This window comes from Salmo salar, chromosome ssa27 (genome assembly GCF_905237065.1).
Source record: "Salmo salar chromosome ssa27, Ssal_v3.1, whole genome shotgun sequence".
NCBI classification, from domain to species: domain Eukaryota; kingdom Metazoa; phylum Chordata; class Actinopteri; order Salmoniformes; family Salmonidae; genus Salmo; species Salmo salar.
In genome coordinates, this window is record NC_059468.1 from 29,850,256 (window position 1) to 29,871,998 (window position 21,743).

At 43.1% G+C, this 21,743-nt stretch overlaps 1 protein-coding gene across 22 annotated transcripts in view; it reads right to left on the reverse strand.

Annotated features, from left to right (window-relative positions):
• Positions 1-21,743, reverse strand: part of LOC106588897 (nuclear transcription factor Y subunit gamma) — a 59,394-nt gene that overhangs the window by 19,798 nt on the left and 17,853 nt on the right. For 4 of the 22 annotated variants that reach the window (XM_045709710.1, XM_045709708.1, XM_045709705.1 and 1 more), the window contains exons 1-5: positions 7,184-7,240; positions 5,002-5,149; positions 4,648-4,740; positions 653-756; positions 385-456 (exon numbers count right to left, since the gene is read on the reverse strand). In XM_045709710.1, coding sequence (XP_045565666.1) covers positions 385-456; positions 653-756; positions 4,648-4,740; positions 5,002-5,149; positions 7,184-7,219 — 453 coding nt within the window. In that variant the 5' untranslated portion in view covers positions 7,220-7,240. Of the gene's footprint in view, positions 1-384; positions 457-652; positions 757-4,647; positions 4,741-5,001; positions 5,150-6,608; positions 6,639-7,183; positions 7,241-10,057; positions 10,688-10,974; positions 11,087-21,743 lie in introns of those variants that run through there. The other 18 variants (XM_045709709.1, XM_045709703.1, XM_045709707.1 and 15 more) reach the window with 17 other exon arrangements.

The window sequence follows — 21,743 nt, forward strand, 5'->3', positions numbered from 1 at the left end:
TGCTACTGCTTGTCTATTAAGCTGCTACTGCTTGTCTATTAGCCACTACGGGATGGGTGTGGGTATTGTTGTAAATTGTTAGATATTACTGCACTGTTGGAGCTAGAAACACAAGCATTTCGCTACACCCACAATAACATCTGCTAAACATGTGTATGTGACCAATAAAATTTGATGAGGTACGATTCCAAATAACATGCCTCCTCAAAACATTTTCTACAGAATGAGCTAGTGGGTCCTGTGAATCCTCTGTTAATTTCAGCCAGCTGTGGACACCTCAACTACACATTGCCATGTTTTGTAATCTGAATAGGGTGTTGATGAAGACGTCATGGAGTGATCACAGAGAGTGGTGACCTGTGATGTGTAAGCCCCGCCTCCTACCTTCACATCTTCATCCAGCTTCATGATTTTCTTGATTCGGGCGAGAGGCAACTCCTGCACGCGGAAATCCTTCTGAAACAGAGCCAAGGGGTGTTAGGGGCGGGTCATGTGGAAACCACTTGTGAGGTGCGTATGTGTACCACAATGAAGGGTGTGTGTGTTTCTGCAACATCCATGCTTGTGTGTGTGTGTGTGTGTGTGTGTGTGTGTGTGTGTGTGTGTGTGTGTGTGTGTGTGTGTGTGTGTACGGAGGGAGGGCGTGACGTACCACCGTGAGGTTCCTGATCTCTTCCATGACGCGGGGCCAGAAGGACTGTAGGCTCTGTTGGGCATCGCTGCCCCCGGCGCCAAACGAATCTGCAGACATGCTCACTGCAGGGGGAGGGAGGGAGAGAGAAAGAGACAGGAAAAGAGTGTGAATGGGCAAAATATCAGATTCAGAAAAAAATAACATATACTATGATTTATTGCATGAATGAACAATGATTTACTGTATGAATGAACAATGATCACGAGCAGGGAGTCGATCAATGAAAGGTAGATGAGTGAATCAAATCTACCAAGAACAGCACACCAGAGTTGACTGACAATGGCAGCCAAAGGCCCCACTGGCTAGAGCGCTAGCAACTCCATAGGAAAACCTTCAATTAGAATACATTGAATTTTAAATATAGGCCGGGCCGTTTCTATTTCTGTTGCCGCCCATCAATCCTTGACATGCCTAACGACAGATCGCTGCATGGCGCAACCACATTAGTAGCCTACAGCTACAACAAACAGGAGGCTAGTCTGTCATGTCACTATGTGGGGTATTAGTGACCCCAAGTCTGAGGACAGGCCTGAGTGCCCCATTTTTTAGGCAGCAGGGATCTTGATCCTGCCATTTAGCTACTTAGCAAACCACATGCATAGCTGAAGCCCTGACTGAGCATAATGTATTTGGCACATCTTAGTTAACATATTATAAGCAGTGGGGTAGCACGCAACCCCCAGAGCTTTAAGACTCCCGCACATTTGCTTTTGACAAAAATCATACCGTAGGTAATTGAAAATACCCCGGTATACCGGCACAAGCCTAGCTCAGAGTATTCCACTCCCTCGAGTAACAACTCACCCCCACACTCAAGCACCAAAACACACACACCTCCATATCCACATAACTCTGTAACGTGAGGCCTGAGTCTGGCTCCCAGAAAGGGAACACGCCAGGTTACTATGGCATGCCAGGAATTCTGCTGTGAACATTAGCCTGCCTGTCTGAGCCGGTCTACAGTGCAACCTCACCTCTCCCTCTCTTCTTTCCTGGGAATAATGGACAGGCGACAAGAGAAGAGGGAAACACTATAATAGCTGGGTGTGGTGTGTGTCCAGTCAGGGGTGTGTACAGCGGAGCAGCATTAACCCAACGCTGAGAAAATGTGCCACAGGCTGGAACAGGGGGAGGTAAGAGACAGGGAGGGCCGTTGCAGTCCGACGGCTATGCAAACCAGCTATGTGGGTCAAACATGATGATGAGAATATGAGAGAGAGAATGCAAGAGAGAGAGAGAGAGAGAATGTGAGAGAGAGAGAGAGAGCGAGAGAGAACAAGAAGAGAGCGAGAAGCATAAAAACATGACCACACAAAGACTCTCTAGTCCTGCCTATCAGCCATTGGCCACAGCTTAGTCCTGCCTCTCAACCATTGGCCACAGCTTAGTCCTGCCTCTCAACCATTGGCCACAGCTGAGCTCACGTCCTCCATTAGTTCAAAACATAGTATGACAATAAATCAGTTCTGAAGCATGAGCATTCTTTCCTGTTATTTTCAAATAGAGAGTAAATCAATCAGAATAAAGTCAGGGGGGGTGGAGGGGTCGATAAATCAATCAGACCAGGACAGTTATTGTCCTCTAAAAGTGTCTGTGATGAGCTGGACTGCCCAGTGTCTAGTTTCATTTCAAGGTTGATTGAAGTCCTGTCGCAAATCACTAACCCGCTTCCCCTTAGCCGACAAAACAATCCCAGCATTCATGAGGGCACAGATGAAGATAACAATGTTGGGATTTGTAGTCTTATGGTGGAGTCAGGCTAAGCCTACAATGAAGAACCAAATGCCCTTGTTTCTAGTTTACCATACCTGATCTGGTCTGAGTGGGAGAATGACAAAACAAACCATAAAGAACAGTATAATGACACGCCTTCCAGGAACACTGTTTCATTTGTCTACTTTGTACAGCTCCAAGGCAGCCCAGCATTTTAACAGCGGCATCAGGAGTTGATCTTGTGATGGATGCAGTAGGAGAGGACATCCGTGTATGCATGTACTGTATGTACACTACCGTTCAAAAGTTTGGGGTCACTTAGAAATGTCCTTGTTTTTGAAAGAAAAGCAATTTTTGGGCCCATTAAAATAATATCAAATTGATCAGAAATACAGTGTAGACCTTGTTAATGTTGTAGCTGGAAACGGCAGATAAAGAAAAAAAAAAAGGAATATCTACATAGGTGTACAGAGGCCCATTATCAGCAACCATCACTCCTGTGTTCCAATGGCACGTTGTGTTAGCTAATCCAAGTTTATCATTTTAAAAGGATAATTGATCATTAGAAAACCCTTTTGCAATTGTGTTACCATAGCTGAAAACTTGTTCTGATTTAAGAAGCAATAAAACTGGGCTTCTTTAGGCTGGTTGAGTATCTGGAGCGTCAGCATTTGTGGGTTCGATTCCAGGCTCAAAATGGCCAGAAACAAAGTACTTTCTTCTGAAACTCGTCAGTCTATTCTTGATCTGAGAAATTAAGGCTATTCCATGTGAGAAATTGCCAAGAAACTGAAGATCTCGTACAACGTTGTGTACTACTCCCTTCACAGAACAGCGCAAACGGGCTTTACGACTTTAACAATATCTACACTGTATTTCTGATCAATTTGACGTTATTTTAATGGACAAAAAATGCGCTTAAAATAACGTCAAATTGATCAGAAATACAGAGGTCTGTCGTTCTGCCAACTGAACAAGGCAGTTAACCCACTATTCCCCGGAAGGCCATCATTGTAAATAAGAATTTGTTCTTAACCGACTTGCCTAGTTAAATAAAGGTTACATTTAAAAATTTAAAATAAATGTGTATGTGTATTCTCTCCAAATGGTAGCCAGATAAGAAATTATAATTAGACGATTCACTTAACACCATGACAGAGGACTATCTGGCTAATTACCACGGCAACAGTGGGATTTCTGCGGTGGCCCAGGGAGGAAATGGAGAGCGGGAACGGGAATTAAAAGAGCAAACACTTCAATTAATGGAAAGAGATAAATGAATTAATTAATAAATAAACAAGTAGGACCTAACCACCACAGCTGTCTCCACTTACACACACACACACACACACACACACACACACACACACCAACCTCAGCTGACTGAACTAAATAGCTCCGGAGCGGGGCTTTGCTCTCTCGGAGAGAGCATGTGATACAATTATTCATCTCACTGTGTGACCCTACGACCTTCAATATACACACGACGCCCGCCACAGACCAGTTCTCACGTCAATAGACACTCTATGCATATAAGCACTGTAGGCAATAAACCAGTCTCTACTTCTGCAGTCCTAGCCTAGCAGAAACCTGATCCAATATCTACGAGTGAGCCTCTCCAAATGGGGACTGATGTCCTTAAAGAGGCAGTGACCAACACATGTCCATTTGGAGCGTCAGGCTGTGGTGTTCAGTGTGATGTAGAGGTAAAGAACGAAATTGGTAGCTACACTGATCGTCGTTCAGTCATTTTTATATATTTTTTCTACGATAGGTGCTCGTGCAAACTAAAAAAAGGTATGTAAACTGTGTTCTCTCTCCACTACACCGCTGGTGATGTTGACTGGTTACACTTGGCTGCACTGGTGTGTCTCTCTACTTGGACCCTATGTCCACATAGCACTGTGACATGATGTAATGTGCTGTACTGTACTGTAATGTGCTGCACTGTGCTGGTCTTTGATATGTGTTCTTCTGCACTGCCATTGCCCAGTTTTTTACTGGGCTGTGTTCCACTGTGCTATGCTGCACTGTGCTGGCGGTGCTATGCTGCACTGTGCTGGCGGTGCTATGCTGCACTGTGCTGGCGGTGCTATGCTGCACTGTGCTGGCGGTGCTATGCTGCACTGTGCTGGCGGTGCTATGCTGCACTGTGTCGCTTTCCTCTCCTCTGCAGTTCCGTTGCCCTTCAGTGGTCAGAGAGAAGAGGAGAGAGATGGCGGTGTACAGTTTCTCCTGACCTGCACCGTGTGCTTCGTCGGCAACACTGACCATCCGCTGCCGCTTCTCCTCCTGCATCCGTCTCTCCCCTTTCTCTCCCCTCTCTATCTCCTCTGAGAAAGTAAAATGGTGTTCAGCAGCAGGATCTGCTGAATCAGCAGCATTGTTGTCCTGCCAAGCCCAGCCTCTCTGCTGCTCTCCCCTGGCAGGTCGGCCATGGACACACTCACAGCAGCGTCATCAGCTTCAGGGCTCAGGTCCAAACTGACAATGACACTCCTTACCTGGGCCCTTCTGGGAATGAACTCGCCCTAGAACATCAGAAAGAACTGGATAGGTGCAAGGAAAATGGTGGAAACTAGAGACGATATTACCATTTTGCCTGTACAGGTCCTGTTCTTGTAGATTCTGCAAGAGGGGAGTCCGAGGTGCAAGAAAGGAGTGACTTTTCAGATTGGAGTGATGCACTGCGGGTAGCTGTTTCTGCATAGGGAGGTGTTCACTGCTCAGGTAAATGCATCGCTGACGGAAAGAACATGAATGAGTAACACTAATGATGAACACTGAGTTAATCGCTTCATTAAATGGCCTGGCTGGTGGATTTTAATGGAGCCAATTACTGTCAGCCACAATTCCATGACCATCACAACACTAGTTTGTCCTATTTCAAACCTCAAGCTTTAGAGTGCATTAACAAAGTAATGCAACCACAGGGGAACTTCACAAAGGGAATAGATTTATTGACTAATGCACAATTAGTGTAGCCTAGCCTATAGCCAAACCTTGGCCTGAGTGAGGACAACATCCAAAAAGGTGTTTTCTAATGTATTCCAATAACATCAGTAGGATATCAATAATGGGCTTCCATGGTATGCAGTAGTCTGTATTGTTTCAAGTAAGGCTAGCATGGAGCAGGTTAAAGGATAAAGATTTTGCAGTCATGGTTCCATGACTCCTCCTGACTGGTTAAAAATGTTGACAGAAGTAGTTCTGGCTAACTCATTAATCCAGACTTGTGAAACTCCCCCAGGAGAGCCTGCACTGAATAACTCTGAAATGTTGAAGAAAAACAAGAATGCATTCAATGGTCAACTACATGCCCATGTGAGGTTTACTTGGCTATGGGCATTGTGTTGTTTTAACACTAACATGATTTGACATAATGTTACTCCTGGATTATTTAGTCAACCTCTAACTGGAATGACCTTTCGGAACAGAGGAATGTAGCCTACCACTTTGCCTTTGGCCAACAACTAAAAAATCCGTTCCAAAAACAAAACGTGTAGTTCACTGTTTAACAGACTGGAACTTCTACAGGAAAAAACATTATTTGGTAACCAAATGATTAAATATTCACAGATGTGTAATATGTTGACAGTGTCAATCCCACTTGCCACCTCCATGCACCCTCCTCTCCATTCTGCCCTCCTTGATTGTTGTGAAAATAGTGAAGTGATGAGGGTAGATACAGAGTAATAGAGGTCACTAATCAGATCCTCCATCAGAGAAAGAGAGAAAGAAAGGGAGAAAGACAGGAGAGAGAGAAAGAAAGAAGGAGAGAGAATTTCCTCAAAGGACTGCAACAGGACAGGATGTATTGTCGGAATAAAACTAAATCCTTATAATGATCATTAAGGTGACCTACTGCAAAATGTCAGGTGCAAGAGCACACAAACTGCAGTTATTCAACCAAAGGCTATGGCTAGGCTATATAAGCTAGCTAGGCTATCAGTAAATGATGTATGATAAGCCTATAGTGCAAACAGTAAGTGGGTACACATTGCACAAGCTGCATGCAACGTCAATAGCTGAGGTCACATTCTAGAAGCATGAATGCCTTGGTCAACTCAAGGAAAGTCACTAAATACAAGCATTCTAGGATTCTGTTTAGCAGAAAAACACTGTCCCATTCACAGAATCAGCCTTTTTGGGAATGTTTTTGGGGGCAAATAAAACACAATTTCATGCTTTTTCTCCTCACGTTATGGACTGACATGGGAAGCTCAGTCAAGCTCCTTCATCCAGATCTCAGTGACATCAGCGGGGGAAAGACTGGGAAGAACAAGTGTGAACATGAACATTTCTAAATAAAGCATTGACATTTTTTTGAACTGACGGAAAATAAACTGAAAAGAAAAAAACCCTGAAGAATCAATCATTGTTGAATCCTATTATGGGCAAAGCAGCAGCGGCATCAGGGGCGAAAATCTGATATCAACTTTGGAGGGGACAATTACATGACATTTTCTCAAGAGCAATTCCTGAGGGGGACACCAAAAGTAGTGCTGTAACACATAGCCTACATTGTAATATGGTAAATGTATATTGAGGAACCAAAGAAATAAGGTGTTTGCCGTACTCCTAACTACCGGTACCCAAAACTACACAACTACTCACAACAGCAATACCATTGCCTTTAACAAATCTTAGTTCAGTCACCAGTTTAAGTTGAGAGTGGGAGTATCCATGGCATTTTCCAATTATGTTCCTATTTTACAAGTCAAAAAAATTGAGAACCTTTCATAATGTTGCCAAACAAAGACTCAACAAACTTACCTGAGACTCCCTGTCTCTGCCAGTCTGTCCCTGCATATCTGTCCCCAACTCTGCTGTCCGTGTGCCATCTGTTGCCTGCTCTGCCTAATGACATCATTGTGAAACATTTCCATTAGAATTTAATTTCTTTCTTATGAACATTTTATCAACTAGTCTTTGAGATATTAGGCTACTAGGGTTCTTACTTTGCGTTTTGGTGTACTGAAAAATACTCTGATGTCCGTCTTTTATTTTTCTGCCATTTTTCTACCTGGCTGGCTGGCTACACACACAGTGTGTAGGTTATTTACAGTAGGAGATGGGCTTCTATCATCTTCAATCATTCTATTTGGGCTTCGATCTAAAAGGTAGCTAGCAAATGTGAAACGGATTAAAATGACAAGAGTTGACAGCTGTATGAGTTCACCATTTACACAACATACGACGCCACATAAATGGAATAGGTACTAGCTAGCTTAATAGTTAATATTTGCCCGCTAGCTCTGCATATTCAGCTAGTGTGTGTGCGCGATTGACTGGATTAACCTCACGTCAGTTACGTGCATTGAGTGCCTTTCAGACAGTACATACGACCTCTCTGTTACCTAGCAAGCTAAGGAACTGGCAGTGGATCAAACCATTGTGAGGCAAAGGGTGGGGGGGGGTCGCAATCTTTTGAAACGTAAAACGCGCTATTAAGTGTCTATAATCAGCACAATTGCTTTCATTGCGTATTATTAATATTATTTAAATTACATAGTTATGTTTCAGTGATATATTGGGGGGGACAAATCATATTTTTCCCAGGATGGGGGGGTTGTGTCCCCCCCGGGATTTCCGCCCCTGAGCGGCATATCAAACCAAATGCACCTATATTCATTCAGGTCACACACACACACACACACACACACACACACACACACACACACACACACACACACACACACACACACACACACACACACACACACACAAATAAGAGAACAGAAATTGGCAGTGTTGCAGCATGCCAGGTAAATGATCTACTCAAGAACAAAAAAAGGAGCCCGGTTCTCGTTCTCTGCCAGTCAGTGAATTACAGACTAACCAAGAACACGTAGCTAGATCTGTATGTGCACGTTGTGATCAGTTTGCAGTGGATGCTGTGCTTGAAGAGAGCACCGGCCTGTAATAATGTCTGACAGCCAGCCCTGACCCGTGTCAAAGTCGTCCATCCCACTGGCCCTGTGCTGTACTCTGTCCCTGCAAACTTTGCCCTTGGTTCTGCTTCAAACCAACTCCAGGAAGAACTCACTCAGCTCTGATCTCCCAAGGTCATTCAACAGAGGAGAGAGAGAGAAACCAGAGAGGGAGGGGGGAGCGAGAGGGGGAAAGAGAGAGGGAAGGGGGAGTGAGAGCGAGCGAGCAATAGAGAGCGAGACGGGGAAAGAGAGAACAGGTTTTTCAACTTTCACTGCAGCACTTGCATGGGCGACCCCATTTTCGACACTTCTTTCCTTTGAGCGCAAAGAAAGACATCTCTGTCCGCAAGTCCCTTATTCCTCATCCCTCACTGTCCTTTCATCCCTCTCTCCGCTGACAGAAAGACTGCGGGAGTCAGTCTCACATTCTTGTGACCTTCATCGAACACTAGGCCCTGGCAGCTCTGGCACCCACTGCTGCTACCTGCATATCAGCCTCAATAACATAACACCACTAGCAAACTTTACCTGGCAGTTTGGCTCATGTGTTGACAACACACAACATTACATACACACTCAAAACTGGGCTGCCTGCAAGGGCAAAGGAATAAGGCACACAAGACCTGTGTGTAGTCACTTTAGCTGGAGAGTGTGCTTGCTGCAAGTATGTGTGTATGGTCGAGTGTGTCTGTGTGTTTGTTTGGATTTTCATTTACTTTCCCAACCATTTTGCTTACGATGCAGTCCCGCTCACCTGCAAATGATATTCAAATCTCATGCAAACAGTGACGGGAGCTGGGATTTGGCATCCAGGGCTTCAGCTCTGGAATTATTTACTGTCCTCCGTCTCCCCAACGGGACTTCATTTTGTCAGAGAGAGAGGCACCACTAGAAACGTTCAATTACGGAGGACAGAGCTAAAGACGTTAGAAAGATTCCATCTAAAGAGATCTCACAATCACACATCAAAAACCCCACAACTACGAGGTCTCGGATTGTCCCCCAAACATCCAGCAGTCAGCTTGGGACGGGCCCTGGTCAGCAACCGCAGTCACAGCACCGCAACCATCCTGGATGACTTTGAAGTCTGTCTGCCTGTGAGTACAGTGCTGGGCCGGTTTACCACAGCGCTACAGAGTCAATAACCAACACAGCCCAGAGAGAGAAACTAACAGCTGCTAACGTTCTGCTTGAAAGTCCAAAGTCAAAGCAGAGCCATAGCAGGGTCTCAAATAAACGCCAGCTACGGCTGTTCCACAGAACAAACAGCCTTATTCAATAGAACTTGTCACAATATTAGTAGCCTACATTGTAGTATTCATAGGAAAACATTAACATGACTCAAATCAACTGTGAAAAAACATATATACACATTCACACCACTTTCAATTCTGCAAAATGCTATCTAAAGATGTCAACAACACCAATCCTGTACTGGAGTGACAGTTGAAGGACATGAGGGTGGCCAGGCAGACTGCTGTCCGGTGCAGAAATACACACAACCAAAACACACTCAGATTTCTCTCAAGGAGAAAAGTAGAGGACGACAGAAGAGGAGGAGGCGGAGGACAGAGAGAGCATCCCATCTCTGCAGAGAGAGAGAGAGATAAAGACGAGAAGAGACAAAGTACACATCGGTAGTGGAGGAGTCCTGCTGTGGTCTAAAACACAGCCAGGTCTGTGCTTACTAGTGTGTTTGAGTGGTCACACTTACCCTGTGCCCTTCATGCTGTGTAGTAGGCTGTGGGAGAGCAGGAGAGAGAAAGGCTGTACTCTACTCTGCATTGTAGAAGAGAGAGGGGGGGCTGGCTGACACACAAAATCTCTGTAGCCCTCAACTTCCTTGGGCCCCGGTACCAGGAACAGACAAAAGGCAGTCTGCCCGTCCGCCGCCTTTAAAAAGCATATAGCCTGCCCGACAGAGAGAAGAGCGTTCACCACCACCCCTTTATTCTACCCCTCCCCCTCAACTGAGTCTCCACCGCTCCCCTCCACCACCCTCCTTCTCCTAAACACACACCCCTCTCTCCTGTTTCTCCTCTGACCAAGTCCCCTCATTTGCCCCACAGCTGAGCGTCTCCCTCTTTCTCTCCCTCTCTTCCTATCACTCGTTTCCTCTCCCTCTCGCTCTCCAGGACCGCGACCCTTTCGTTTGTCATTCAGTTGACCCCTGCCTCAGCACACAGGAGGGCAAAAAGAAAAGAAAAAAAGAGAGGTGAAGAAGCGACGAACAGCAGAACAGTGGCGCTCCAGAGTCCCAGTTAAAAATCTCCTCCGGCCTCCTTGCCCTTTAATATTCAAAAGTAATCAATCTAGCCTGCAACTTGATACTCAGACCCCGCCCCTGACCGGGCTCCTGCCCCGCTCTCAGACGATCCCCCAATGACAGGACAAAGCCCTTGCTTTCTATTGGCCGAGCCACATGCTCGTAGGCTCTGACACTTTCCACGCTCCTCCCCCTTCCTCCACCCAACCACCCATTTCACCGCCAGCCAACTTCCTGTTTTAAGTTACCTTGAGCTGAAGGATAGGGGTCAAGGAAAGAAAAGAAAGTTATAAAAAAGCGCGTTAGAGTGAGTGAGGAAGTGGTGGCGCGTTAGAGTGAGTGAGGAAGTGATGGCGGTAGCTTGCCTCTGCATTCTGTGTCCTCCGGTTGATCTTGCGTTTCTCATGGCTGGACGGAGAAGAAAGGAACCACTGGCTGCTCTCTCTGACAACTGTTCCCTGCTTATTTACAATGTCAAACTAAACGTCTCCCTGAGTCCCGCCTCCCCACATCCCGGACTGGCCAGTGATGTAAGCAGCCCTGCCACCCCTGATTGGCCAAGGGGAGTGTCAGAATGGATGCCGCATGTTGAAGCCACATGATTTAAAGAGCAACGGCATATTGAGCAGACACTCCGCCTGATACGTGTGCACAGGCATAAAGTGCACGCCCACAGGCACACACGCTTGTCCTTTCGCTGTCACAGCAGGTAGAGAGAGAATCTCAACATCCAGGCTATCTACTACATATTACAGTAGTCTGTTTAAGTGATAATAACACAAAAACATAATTGAAAGGTATGTGTCTGTTCATTCACAAAAATGTACTAGAATAACTACTTATTACACAATTAACTTCATGTGAATTAATTAGGCTACACATCCATGCTATCTGATAGTAAGATCCAGATTCAGCAATAGATTAATGAAATACTGAACACCTAGCTCTAGGCTACTAATAAAAACACGTTTTTTTATTTTATAGGAGTAGTGGTTAGGGGTATATAAATGCTGTTCTGGTTTCTGGCCAGGGGTTAAACAGACAGTCAGCCATGCTGTTCTGTTATCTGGCCAGGGGTTAAACAGACAGTCAGCCATGCTGATCTGTTATCTGGCCAGGGGTTAAACAGACAGTCAGCCATGCTGTTCTACAAAATAACCTTAACATTAGGATGATCAAAAGTAATGCAAACACCATTCTTGCATACCAAATGCTGTGGGGCATTTGGTATGCAAGAATGGTGTTTGGAGGAGCACTGTGTACGGTGTTTGGAGGAGCACTGTGTACGGTGTTTGGAGGAGCACTGTGTACGGTGTTTGGAGGAGCACTGTGTACGGTGTTTGGAGGAGCACTGTGTACGGTGTTTGGAGGAGCACTGTGTACGGTGTTTGGAGGAGCACTGTGTACGGTGTTTGGAGGAGCACTGTGTACGGTGTTTGGAGGAGCACTGTGTATGGTGTTTGGAGGAGCACTGTATGGCTAAACATCTGGTTAACAACAGATTAAGAAAATGTCCTGGCACTGAAGTGAGAGATTTTATGTGAGGGGGGGCAAAGCAATTTGCTGAAACAGTTGCTTTTAGCTGGCAGTCTGCACAGATGATGGTGGAATGACCTGAGGCTTATCCTGCATATTACCGCTGCAAATCCCCTACTGTACTGAGAAACAAGCCAGAGAGAGAGAGAGAGAGAGAGAGCGCGAGCGAGCGAGAGAGAGAGAGAACAAACCTGCTTCATTAATGAACAAACCAGGGGGAGGGGAGGCGGAAGGAAGGAAGGACAGAGGAGAGTGTTGCTACAGGAAGTGGGGGGGTGGAGAGCGAGAGAGAGAGCAAATCTTCTCCATTAATTAACAATCCAGGGAAAGGGGGAGGCAGAAGGAAGGACAGAAAGGAGAGTGTTGTTACAGGATGGGGGGTGGGAACTCTTTCATATACCAGCTATTTCGTGTTTCAGAAAGGCATAAAAAAATAAGTAAAAAATAAAAACGTGGAAAAATAAAAGCCACCTAAAAACCTAGAGGAAGGTGGACCTAGAGGAAGGCGGACCTAGAGGAAGGCGGACCTAGAGCAGGGCGGACCGCAGGTGCTTTTATTTGGCCCCCCAAGTTTTCTGAGAAAAATAAAATAGTTGTGTGGAATTTTCATTGTTGGACATTAAAGATTGGAGAAACCCCAGGAAATCAGCTCTAAGTGATTTTAATTTAAGAAATGTGTTCCCAAGTATTCCCATGCATAATAGAGAGACGTGATCGTATACAAATGTAAGAAAGGTTTGAAATGATTATGTTTTAGTCAAACATATCTATTTGGGCTTCTTGCGATCAATCTGCAGTCTACAAATTATTTGTATTTATATTCCTGTCCCCTGACCATCCACGGTTGAATCTTGTTGATGATCCCTGACCTAGTGGGTCTTCACACATACTTTTTTGCAAAGATACCATTGGCTACACAAATTACTGCAGTGACACGTCTCGCCTGCTACCTCCGGAGTTAGAGCACGACACAAGCCTGACAGTTGCCCCCCTCTAAGCAGTGCAATGTAAACATAATTGTCTCATTGAGCCAACACTCAAAGTAAAAATTGTAATAGCAGAGAAATGTTTTTGAAACCGCTGGAATTTTTTTAACTTATTTTATTTAGTTTTACCTGAAATTGTAGTAACAGCCTGTTACATTCTGAAATTGCCACCGTAGCTTTAAATCGCAACAGTGGTATTTTTTGTTTTTCTTGACTGCACTGAGCCACCGACATCCACGTCCAGGCAAGAAGCAACTCTCAAGGGAATTATCAATGTTTTAGGTGCAATTTGCTTTTGCCTCTTATAAGGCCTAAACACTTCCATGATATTTTTAAATAAAGCCTGGTTTGTTAAGGTAACTTGAATTTGCTAGTGTTAGCATAATGTCAGCACGTTGATGTGAGAAAGAAATTATTTTGTTCAGCTAGTTATCAAGCTTGCTAGCTAACGTTACCTAGCTGTGTAGCCCAGGGTTTCCATTAGATGGCAATTGCTGGCTTTTGGTGTAAAAAAAAATGAAAAGCCGATAACTAAAACTGTTGCTGGCCATAATGACCTGTAGGGAAAAAAATGCTAAATAATGCTTTTTATTCATTGATGGAAATACCAGTCAATGGAAATACATTGGATCGTCATGCTTATCAGTCTACATGTTATTTGCATAATTTAGTGGAATTCAAATTCTCACACACACACAGCGTGTGAATGGGATTTCTCCTGCTGCTGGTTGCTGCTGAAGTAAAACATGTGCTTTTGTAAGCATTCAATGTGCAACAATTCTAAATGCAATCGTGTTAAAAACTATTTTGGTGCAAGATTAAAAAGAGCTACTATTTTTATTTCTCAACTGGTAATTGAAGCACACCTCCCATTCACCATCAAGTGCAGGCAACAGACTATCAGCACGTCACACAACACTTTACAATGTGAGCTGGAGGCAGTATGCATTTTGAAATCATACAGTACTTAATTGTTTAAACATTAATGTTTTATTTCATATTATGAAACATGTCTTACTCTGCTTCAAAGTAGGTTATTGGAAAAATCCCACCATGGAAATGTGGGGGCAATTCAATTGGAAAGACTTCAAAGGCTGTCCGTGAGTTTCAAGTTAGCGTGCATAATGTCAGCACGTGTGCATTTTCGCAGAACACTTTCAATTCAATAATATGGTTTTTCCTTTCTCAAAATCCTTCTCACGTGGTTCATCATAAAAATCTGAATTCAAATGAGAAAAATCTTTTTAAAAGTTTCAAAGTCAACTAATCCGAGATCACCAGCCTCTGCCATACGGACAGATTGATACACCGTGATCCATTGGCGGCTAAAGAAATGAGCGCATGGAACTCATAGCCTGTAGGCCAATGGCCAATGCAGCTATTGAACGTTTCCAACGTTGCAGGAGCTGCGTTTACTTTGCTTTGTTCCGGGACAATGTGGACCGCGTTGACTTTCAATGTAGCAACTGCTTGCTTGCGGAGGACTACAGGAGCGAAGTAGCTACTCTTAGCAAGCAAGTAGCAAACCTACATAAGCTACTGGGGAACCCACGCCCACCAACTTTTAATTTTTCTTCCACCCCAGTAACCGGACGCTGCTCTGGTCTGGTGAAAGTTTCGCTGCCGTGTCAGCTCTCCACAGCCGACTGGCCGGTGCTAGGCAGGGTTTCATCCCTGAAGGGGTCTCCCCCTTCCCTGGGGAATGGAGCTGATCTCGACCCAACCAACCTGCCATGGAGGTACGTCACTCGCCGTGGAAGTCGAAGAAGGCGTCCTCTGGCAACGGGGGTCTCCATGGAGATGTTGAGCCCGGAACTGACACAGACCAGAAACAGCTTTGCCGCCCTGGATCCAGAGGTTCCGGCGCCTTCGTCGGTGGTGGCTTCCCAATTAAGATCGGATCCGGAGGTACCTGCGTCTTCGGTTCTGTCTCCCTTTCCGGTGGCTTCTACCTCAGGTTCAGATCCTCGGAGCTGCTTGAGAGACCGGGCCATTCAACATCACCAGCTGTCGTCATAGGCAGCTCTATGGTGAGAAACATCTCGGTCCCCAAGGGAAAAACCCTGTGCTACCCAGGAGCACGAGTACAGGAAATAACAAGGCTGCTTCCGACTGTTCTACCACAGATGCCAGGAGCCGACACTGTTGTAGTCCATGTGGGGTCAAACGGCATCAGGAGGGCTAGCTCTGAGCATTTGAAAAAGGATTTTAAAGAACTGATTATAGCATTAAAAGACTCCAAAAAACAGCCAATAATTTCAGGTCCAGTATCATCGTTGGGCCGCGAGTGTGAAAGATTCAGCAGACTGCTGGCATTACACATCTGGCTAAAAGACTACTGTAGCTCTGCTGGAGTCACTTTAATTGATAACTTTGACAACTTCTGGAAACAGAAGATACTATACAGGAATGACGGAGTCCATCCAAATCATCTTGGCTCCTGGACTCGCATTTCAAGGTAGCGTTGAAACAATGACTGTTAAATGATCCAAGACCAGCTCAGTTAATCCCTACCACTGTGACAATGAGTTGTCATAATGCTGCATCAAATGTACAGTTGAAGTCGGAAGTTTACATACACCTTAGCCAACTACATTTAAACTCAGTTTCACAATTCCTGACATTTAATCCTAGTAAAAATTCCCTGTCTTAGGTCAGTTAGCATCACCACTTTATTTTAAGAATGTGAAACGTCAGAATAATACTAGAGAATGATTTATTTCAGCTTTTATTTCTTTCATTCCCAGTAGGTCAGAAGTTTACATACACTCAATTAGTATTTGGAAGCATTGCCTTCAAATTGTTTAACTTGGGTCAAACATGCCGGGTAGCCTTACACAAGCTTCCCACAATAAGTTGGGTGAATTTTGGCCCATTCCTCCTGACAGAGCTGGTGTAACTGAGTCAGGTTTGTAGGCCTCCTTGCTCGCACACGCTTTTTCAGTTCTGCCAACAGATTTTCTATAGGATTGAGGTCAGGGCTTTGTGATGACCACTCCAATACCTTGACTGTTGTCCTTAAGCCATTTTGTAACAACTTTGGAAGTTTGCTTGGAGTCATTGTCCATTTGCAAGACCCATTTGCGACCAAGCTTTAACTTCCTGACTGATGTCTTGAGATGTTGCTTCAATATATCCACAGTTTTCCTTCCTCATGACGCCACATATTTTGTGAAGTGCACCAGTCCCTCCTGCAGCAAAACACCCCCACAACATGATGTTGCCATCACCGTGTTTCAGGGTTGGGATGGTGTTCTTCGGCTTGCAAGTGTCCCCTTTTTCCTCCAAACATAACGATGGTCATTATGGCCAAACAGTTCTATTTTTGTTTCATCAGACCAGAGGACATTTCTCCAAAAAGTACGATCTTTATCCCCATGTGCAGTTGCACACCGTAGTCTGGCTTTTTTATGACGTTTTGGAGCAGTGGCTTCTTCCTTGCTGAGCAGCCTTTCAGGTTGTGTCGATATAGGCCTTGTTTTACTGTGGATATAGATACTTTTGTACCGGTTTCCTCCAGCATCTTCACAAGGTCCTTTGCTGTTGTTCTGGGATTGATTTGCACTTTTTGCACCAAAGTACGTTAATCTCTAGGAGACAGAACACGTCTCCTTCCTGAGCGCAATGAAGGCTGCATGGTCCCATGGTGTTTATACTTGCGTGCCATTGTTTGTACAGATGAACGTGGTACCTTCAGCCATTTGGAAATTGCTCCCAAGGATGAACCAGACTTGTGGAGGTCTACAAAACATTTGAGGTCTTGGCTGATTTCTTTACATTTTCCCATGATGTCAAGCAAAGACGCACTGAGTTTGAAGGCAGGCCTTGAAATACATCCACAGGTACACCTCCAATTGACTCAAATGATGTCAATTAGCCTATCAGAAGCTTCTAAAGCCATGACATAATTTTCTGCAATTTTCCAAGCTGTTTAAAGGCACAGTCAACTTAAGTTATGTAAACTTCTGACCCACTGGAATTGTGATACAGTGAATTATAAGTGAAATAATCTGTCTGTAAACAATTGTTGGACAAATTACTTGTGTCATGCACAAAGTAGATGTCCTAACCGACTTGCCAAAACTATAGTTTGTTAATAAGAAATGTGTGGAGTGGTTGAAAAACAAGTTATAATGACTCCAACCTAAGTATGTAAACTTCCGACTTCAACTGTACATGATCATAGGGGCATTGGCAAACACAATGCAAGTAATTTAATTTATGTACCCCTAATTGCACCAATAACATCTGTTTATCCTACAGCTATTGTAAGCAGTAATCATGAGCATATAAACCAGAGTTACACTGTTAGCACTGAGGCAGTTAGCACTGACCACTTTATGTAGCTCACCCTGCACTATCAGTTCCAATGTAAATAACCTGAGTAAGTCTACCTCTGATAAGCTTCCCAGTAATTCATTAAAAACAATCAAGCAACCCAGAAAAGTGCTTTAAAAAAGCCCATATTAACATATGTAGCCGAAGAAACAAGGTCCATGAAGTCAATAACTTGTTTGTAACAGATGACATTCATATTCTGACTATCTCTGAAACTCACTTAGATAATACCTTTGATGATACAGTGGTAGCAATAAATGGTTATAACATCTACGGAAAAGACAGAAATTCCTACAGAGGCAGTGTTGAGGTCTCTACTCAGATCCACATTCCTGTAAAGCTTAGAGACAATCTAATGTTAAATACTGTTGAAGTAATACGGTTCCAGGTTCATCTACCTCACCTAAAGCCCATTCTTGTGGGTAGCTGCTATAGACCATCAAGTGCTAACAGTCAGTATCTGGATAATGTGTGTGAAATGCTTGATAATGTATGTGATATCAACAGAGAAGTATATTTTCTGGGTGATTTAAATATTGGACTGGCTATCATCAAGCTTCCCACTCAGAAAAAAACTTAAACAGGGTAGTTACAAACAGCACAGGAATTAAATCATCAACATATATTGATCACATTTTACTAACGCTAAAGATATTTGTATTAAAGCAGTATCCAAATCCATAGGATGTAGTGATCACAATATAATAGCCATATCTAGGAAAACCAAAGTTCCAAAGGCTGGGCCTAATATAGTGTATAAGATGTCATACAATATGTTTTGTAATGATTCATATGTGGATGATGTAAAGAATATTTGCTGGTCTGTGGTGTGTAATGAGGAGCAACCAGACGCTGCACTTGACGCATTTATGAAAATACTTATTCCAGTTACTAATAACCGCGCACCCATTAAGAAAATGACTGTAAAAACTGTTAAATCCCCTTGGACTGATGAGGAATTGTAAAATTGTATGGTTGAGAGTAGAGGTCAACCGATTATGATTTTGGTACCGATTATTGGATGATCAAAAAAAGCCGATACCGATTAATGGGCCAAGGTTGTTTTTTTGTTGTTGTAATAATGACAATTACAACAATACTGAATTAACACTTATTTTAACTTAATATAATACATCAATAAAATCAATTTAGCCTCAAATAAATAATGAAACATGTTCAATTAGGGTTAAATAATGCAAAAACAAAGTGTTGGGAAAAAAAGTAAAAGTGCAATATGTGCCATGTAGAAAAGCTAACGTTTAAGTTCCTTGCTCAGAACATGAGAACATATGAAAGCTGGTGGTTCCTTTTAACATGAGTCTTCAATACTCCCAGGTAAGAAGTTTTAGGTTGTAGTTATTATAGGAATTAAAGGACTATTTCTCTCTATACGATTTGTATTTCATATACCTTTGACTATTGGATGTTCTTATAGGCACTTTAGTATTGCCAGTGCAACAGTTTAGCTTCCGTCCCTCTCCTCGGTCCTACCTGGGCTCGAACCAGGAACACATCGACAACAGCCACCCTCGAAGCAGCGTTACCCATGCAGAGCAAGGGGAACAACTACTCCAAGTCTCAGAGCGAGTGACGTTTGAAACGTAAAATTCTGGCAAATTAGTTTGCAACGAGCCAGGTGGCCCAAACTGTTGCATATACCCTGACTCTGCGTGCAATGAACGCAAGAGAAATGACACAATTTCACCTGGTTAATATTGCCTGCTAACCTGGATTTCTTTTAGCTAAATATGCAGGTTTAAAAATAGATACTTCTGTGTATTGATTTTAAGAAAGGCATTGATGTTTATGGTTAGGTACAGTCGTGCAACGATTGTGCTGTTTTCGCAAATGCGCTTTTGTTAAATCATCCCCCGTCATCCCCCGTTTGGCGAAGTCGGCTGTCTTTGTTAGGAAGAAATAGTCTTCACAGTTCGCAACGAGCCAGCAGCCCAAACTGCTGCATATACCCGGACTCTGTTGCAAGAGAAGTGACACATTTTCCCTAGTTAAAATAAATTTATGTTAGCAGGCAATATTAACTAAATATGCAGGTTTAAAAATGTATACTTGTGTATTGATTTTAAGAAAGGCATTGATGTTTATGGTTGGAGCAACGTGTACCTAAGCGATTATATGCAACGCAGGACAGGCTAGATAAACTAGTAATATCCTCAACCATGTGTAGTTAACCTCTCTTGGGTAGGGGGCAGTATTTTCACTGCCGGATGAAAAACGTACCCAAATTAAACGGCCTACTACTCGGGCCCAGGATCTAGAATATGCATATTATTAGTAGATTTGGATAGAAAACACTCTGAAGTTTCTAAAACTGTTTGAATGATGTCTGAGTATAACATAACTCATATGGCAGGCAAAAACCTGAGAAGATTACAAACAGGAAGTGCCCTCTCTGACCATTTCTTGGCCTTCTTTATTCTCTTTATTGAAAACAGAGGATCTCTGCTGTAACGTGACACTTTCTAAGGCTCCCATAGGCTCTCAGAAGGCGCCAGAACGTTGAATGATGACTTTGCAGTCTCTGGCTGAAAAACAGTAGCGCATTTGGATAGTGGTCGATCTGAGAACAATGAGACGGGTGCGCGCGTGCACGTGAAGAGTCCATTTTAGATTTTCAGTCTTTGAACGAAAACAACGACTCTCGGTCGGAATGTTATCGCTATTTTACGAGAAAAATCGCATAAAAATGTATTTTAAACAGTGTTTGACATGCTTCGAAGTACGGTAATGGAATATTTTGAATTTTTTTGTCATGATATGCGCCGGCGCGTCACCCTTCGGATAGTGTCTTGAACGCAAGAACAAAACGCAGCTATTTGGATATAACTATGGATTATTTGGAACCAAAACAACATTGGGTGTTGAAGTAGAAGTCCTGGGAGTGGACTTCTACGAAGAACAGCAAAGGTAATCCAATTTTTCTTATAGTAAATCTGAGTTTGGTGAGTGCCAAACTTGGTGGGTGTCAAAATAGCTAGCCATGATGGCCGGGCTATCTACTCAGAATATTGCAAAATGTGCTTTCATCGAAAAGCTATTTTAAAATCGGACACCGCGATTGCATAAAGGAGTTCTGTATCTATAATTCTTAAAATAATTGTTATGTTTTTTGTGAACGTTTATCGTGAGTAATTTAGTAAATTCACCGGAAGTTTTCGGTGGGTATGCTAGTTCTGAACGTCACATGCTAATGTAAAAAGCTGGTTTTTTATATAAATATGAACTTGATTGAACAAAACATGCATGTATTGTATAACAATGTCCTAGGAGTGTCATCTGATGAAGATCATCAAAGGTTAGTGCTGCATTTAGCTGTGGTTTTGGTTTTTGTGACATTATATGCTAGCTTGAAAAATGGGTGTGTGATTATTTCTGGCTGGGTACTCTCCTGACATTATCTAATGTTTTTCTTTCGTTGTAAAGCCTTTTTGAAATCGGACAATGTGGTTAGATAAAGGAGAGTCTTGTCTTTAAAATGGTGCAAAATAGTCATACGTTTGAAAAATTGAAGTTTTTGGATTTCTGAGGTGTTTGTAATTCGCGCCACGCTTTATCATTGGATATTGGTGAGGCGTTCCGCTAGCGGCACATCTAGATGTAAGAGGTTAACACTTTTTTGGTTACTACATGATTCCATAGTTTTAATGTCTTCACTATTATTCTACAATGTAGAATAAGAACTACCCTGGGATGAGTAGGTGTGTCCAAACTTTTGAACGGTAGTGTACGTACATACATACATATGGGGCGGCAGCGTAGACTAGTGGTTAGAGCGTTGGGCCTGTAACCGAAAGGTTGGTGGATTGAATCCCCAAGATGACAAGGTAAAAATCTGTCGTTCTGCCCCTGAACAAGGCAGTTAATCCATTGTTCCTAGGCTGTCATTGTAAATAAGAATTTGTTCTTAACTGCCTTGCCTAGATAAATAAAGGTAAAACATACATACACATATACATATATATACATATATACATATATATATACATACATATATATATACATACATATATATACATACATATATATACATACATATATATACATACATATATATACATATACATACATACATACATACATAAATACATACATACATACATACATAAATACATACAAACATACATACATACATATAAAATGCAAACTAATCACTTAAAAATCATACAATGTGATTTTCTGGGTTTTTGTTTTAGATTCCGTCTCTCACAGTTGAAGTGTACCTATGATAAAAATTACAGACCTCTACATGCTTTGTA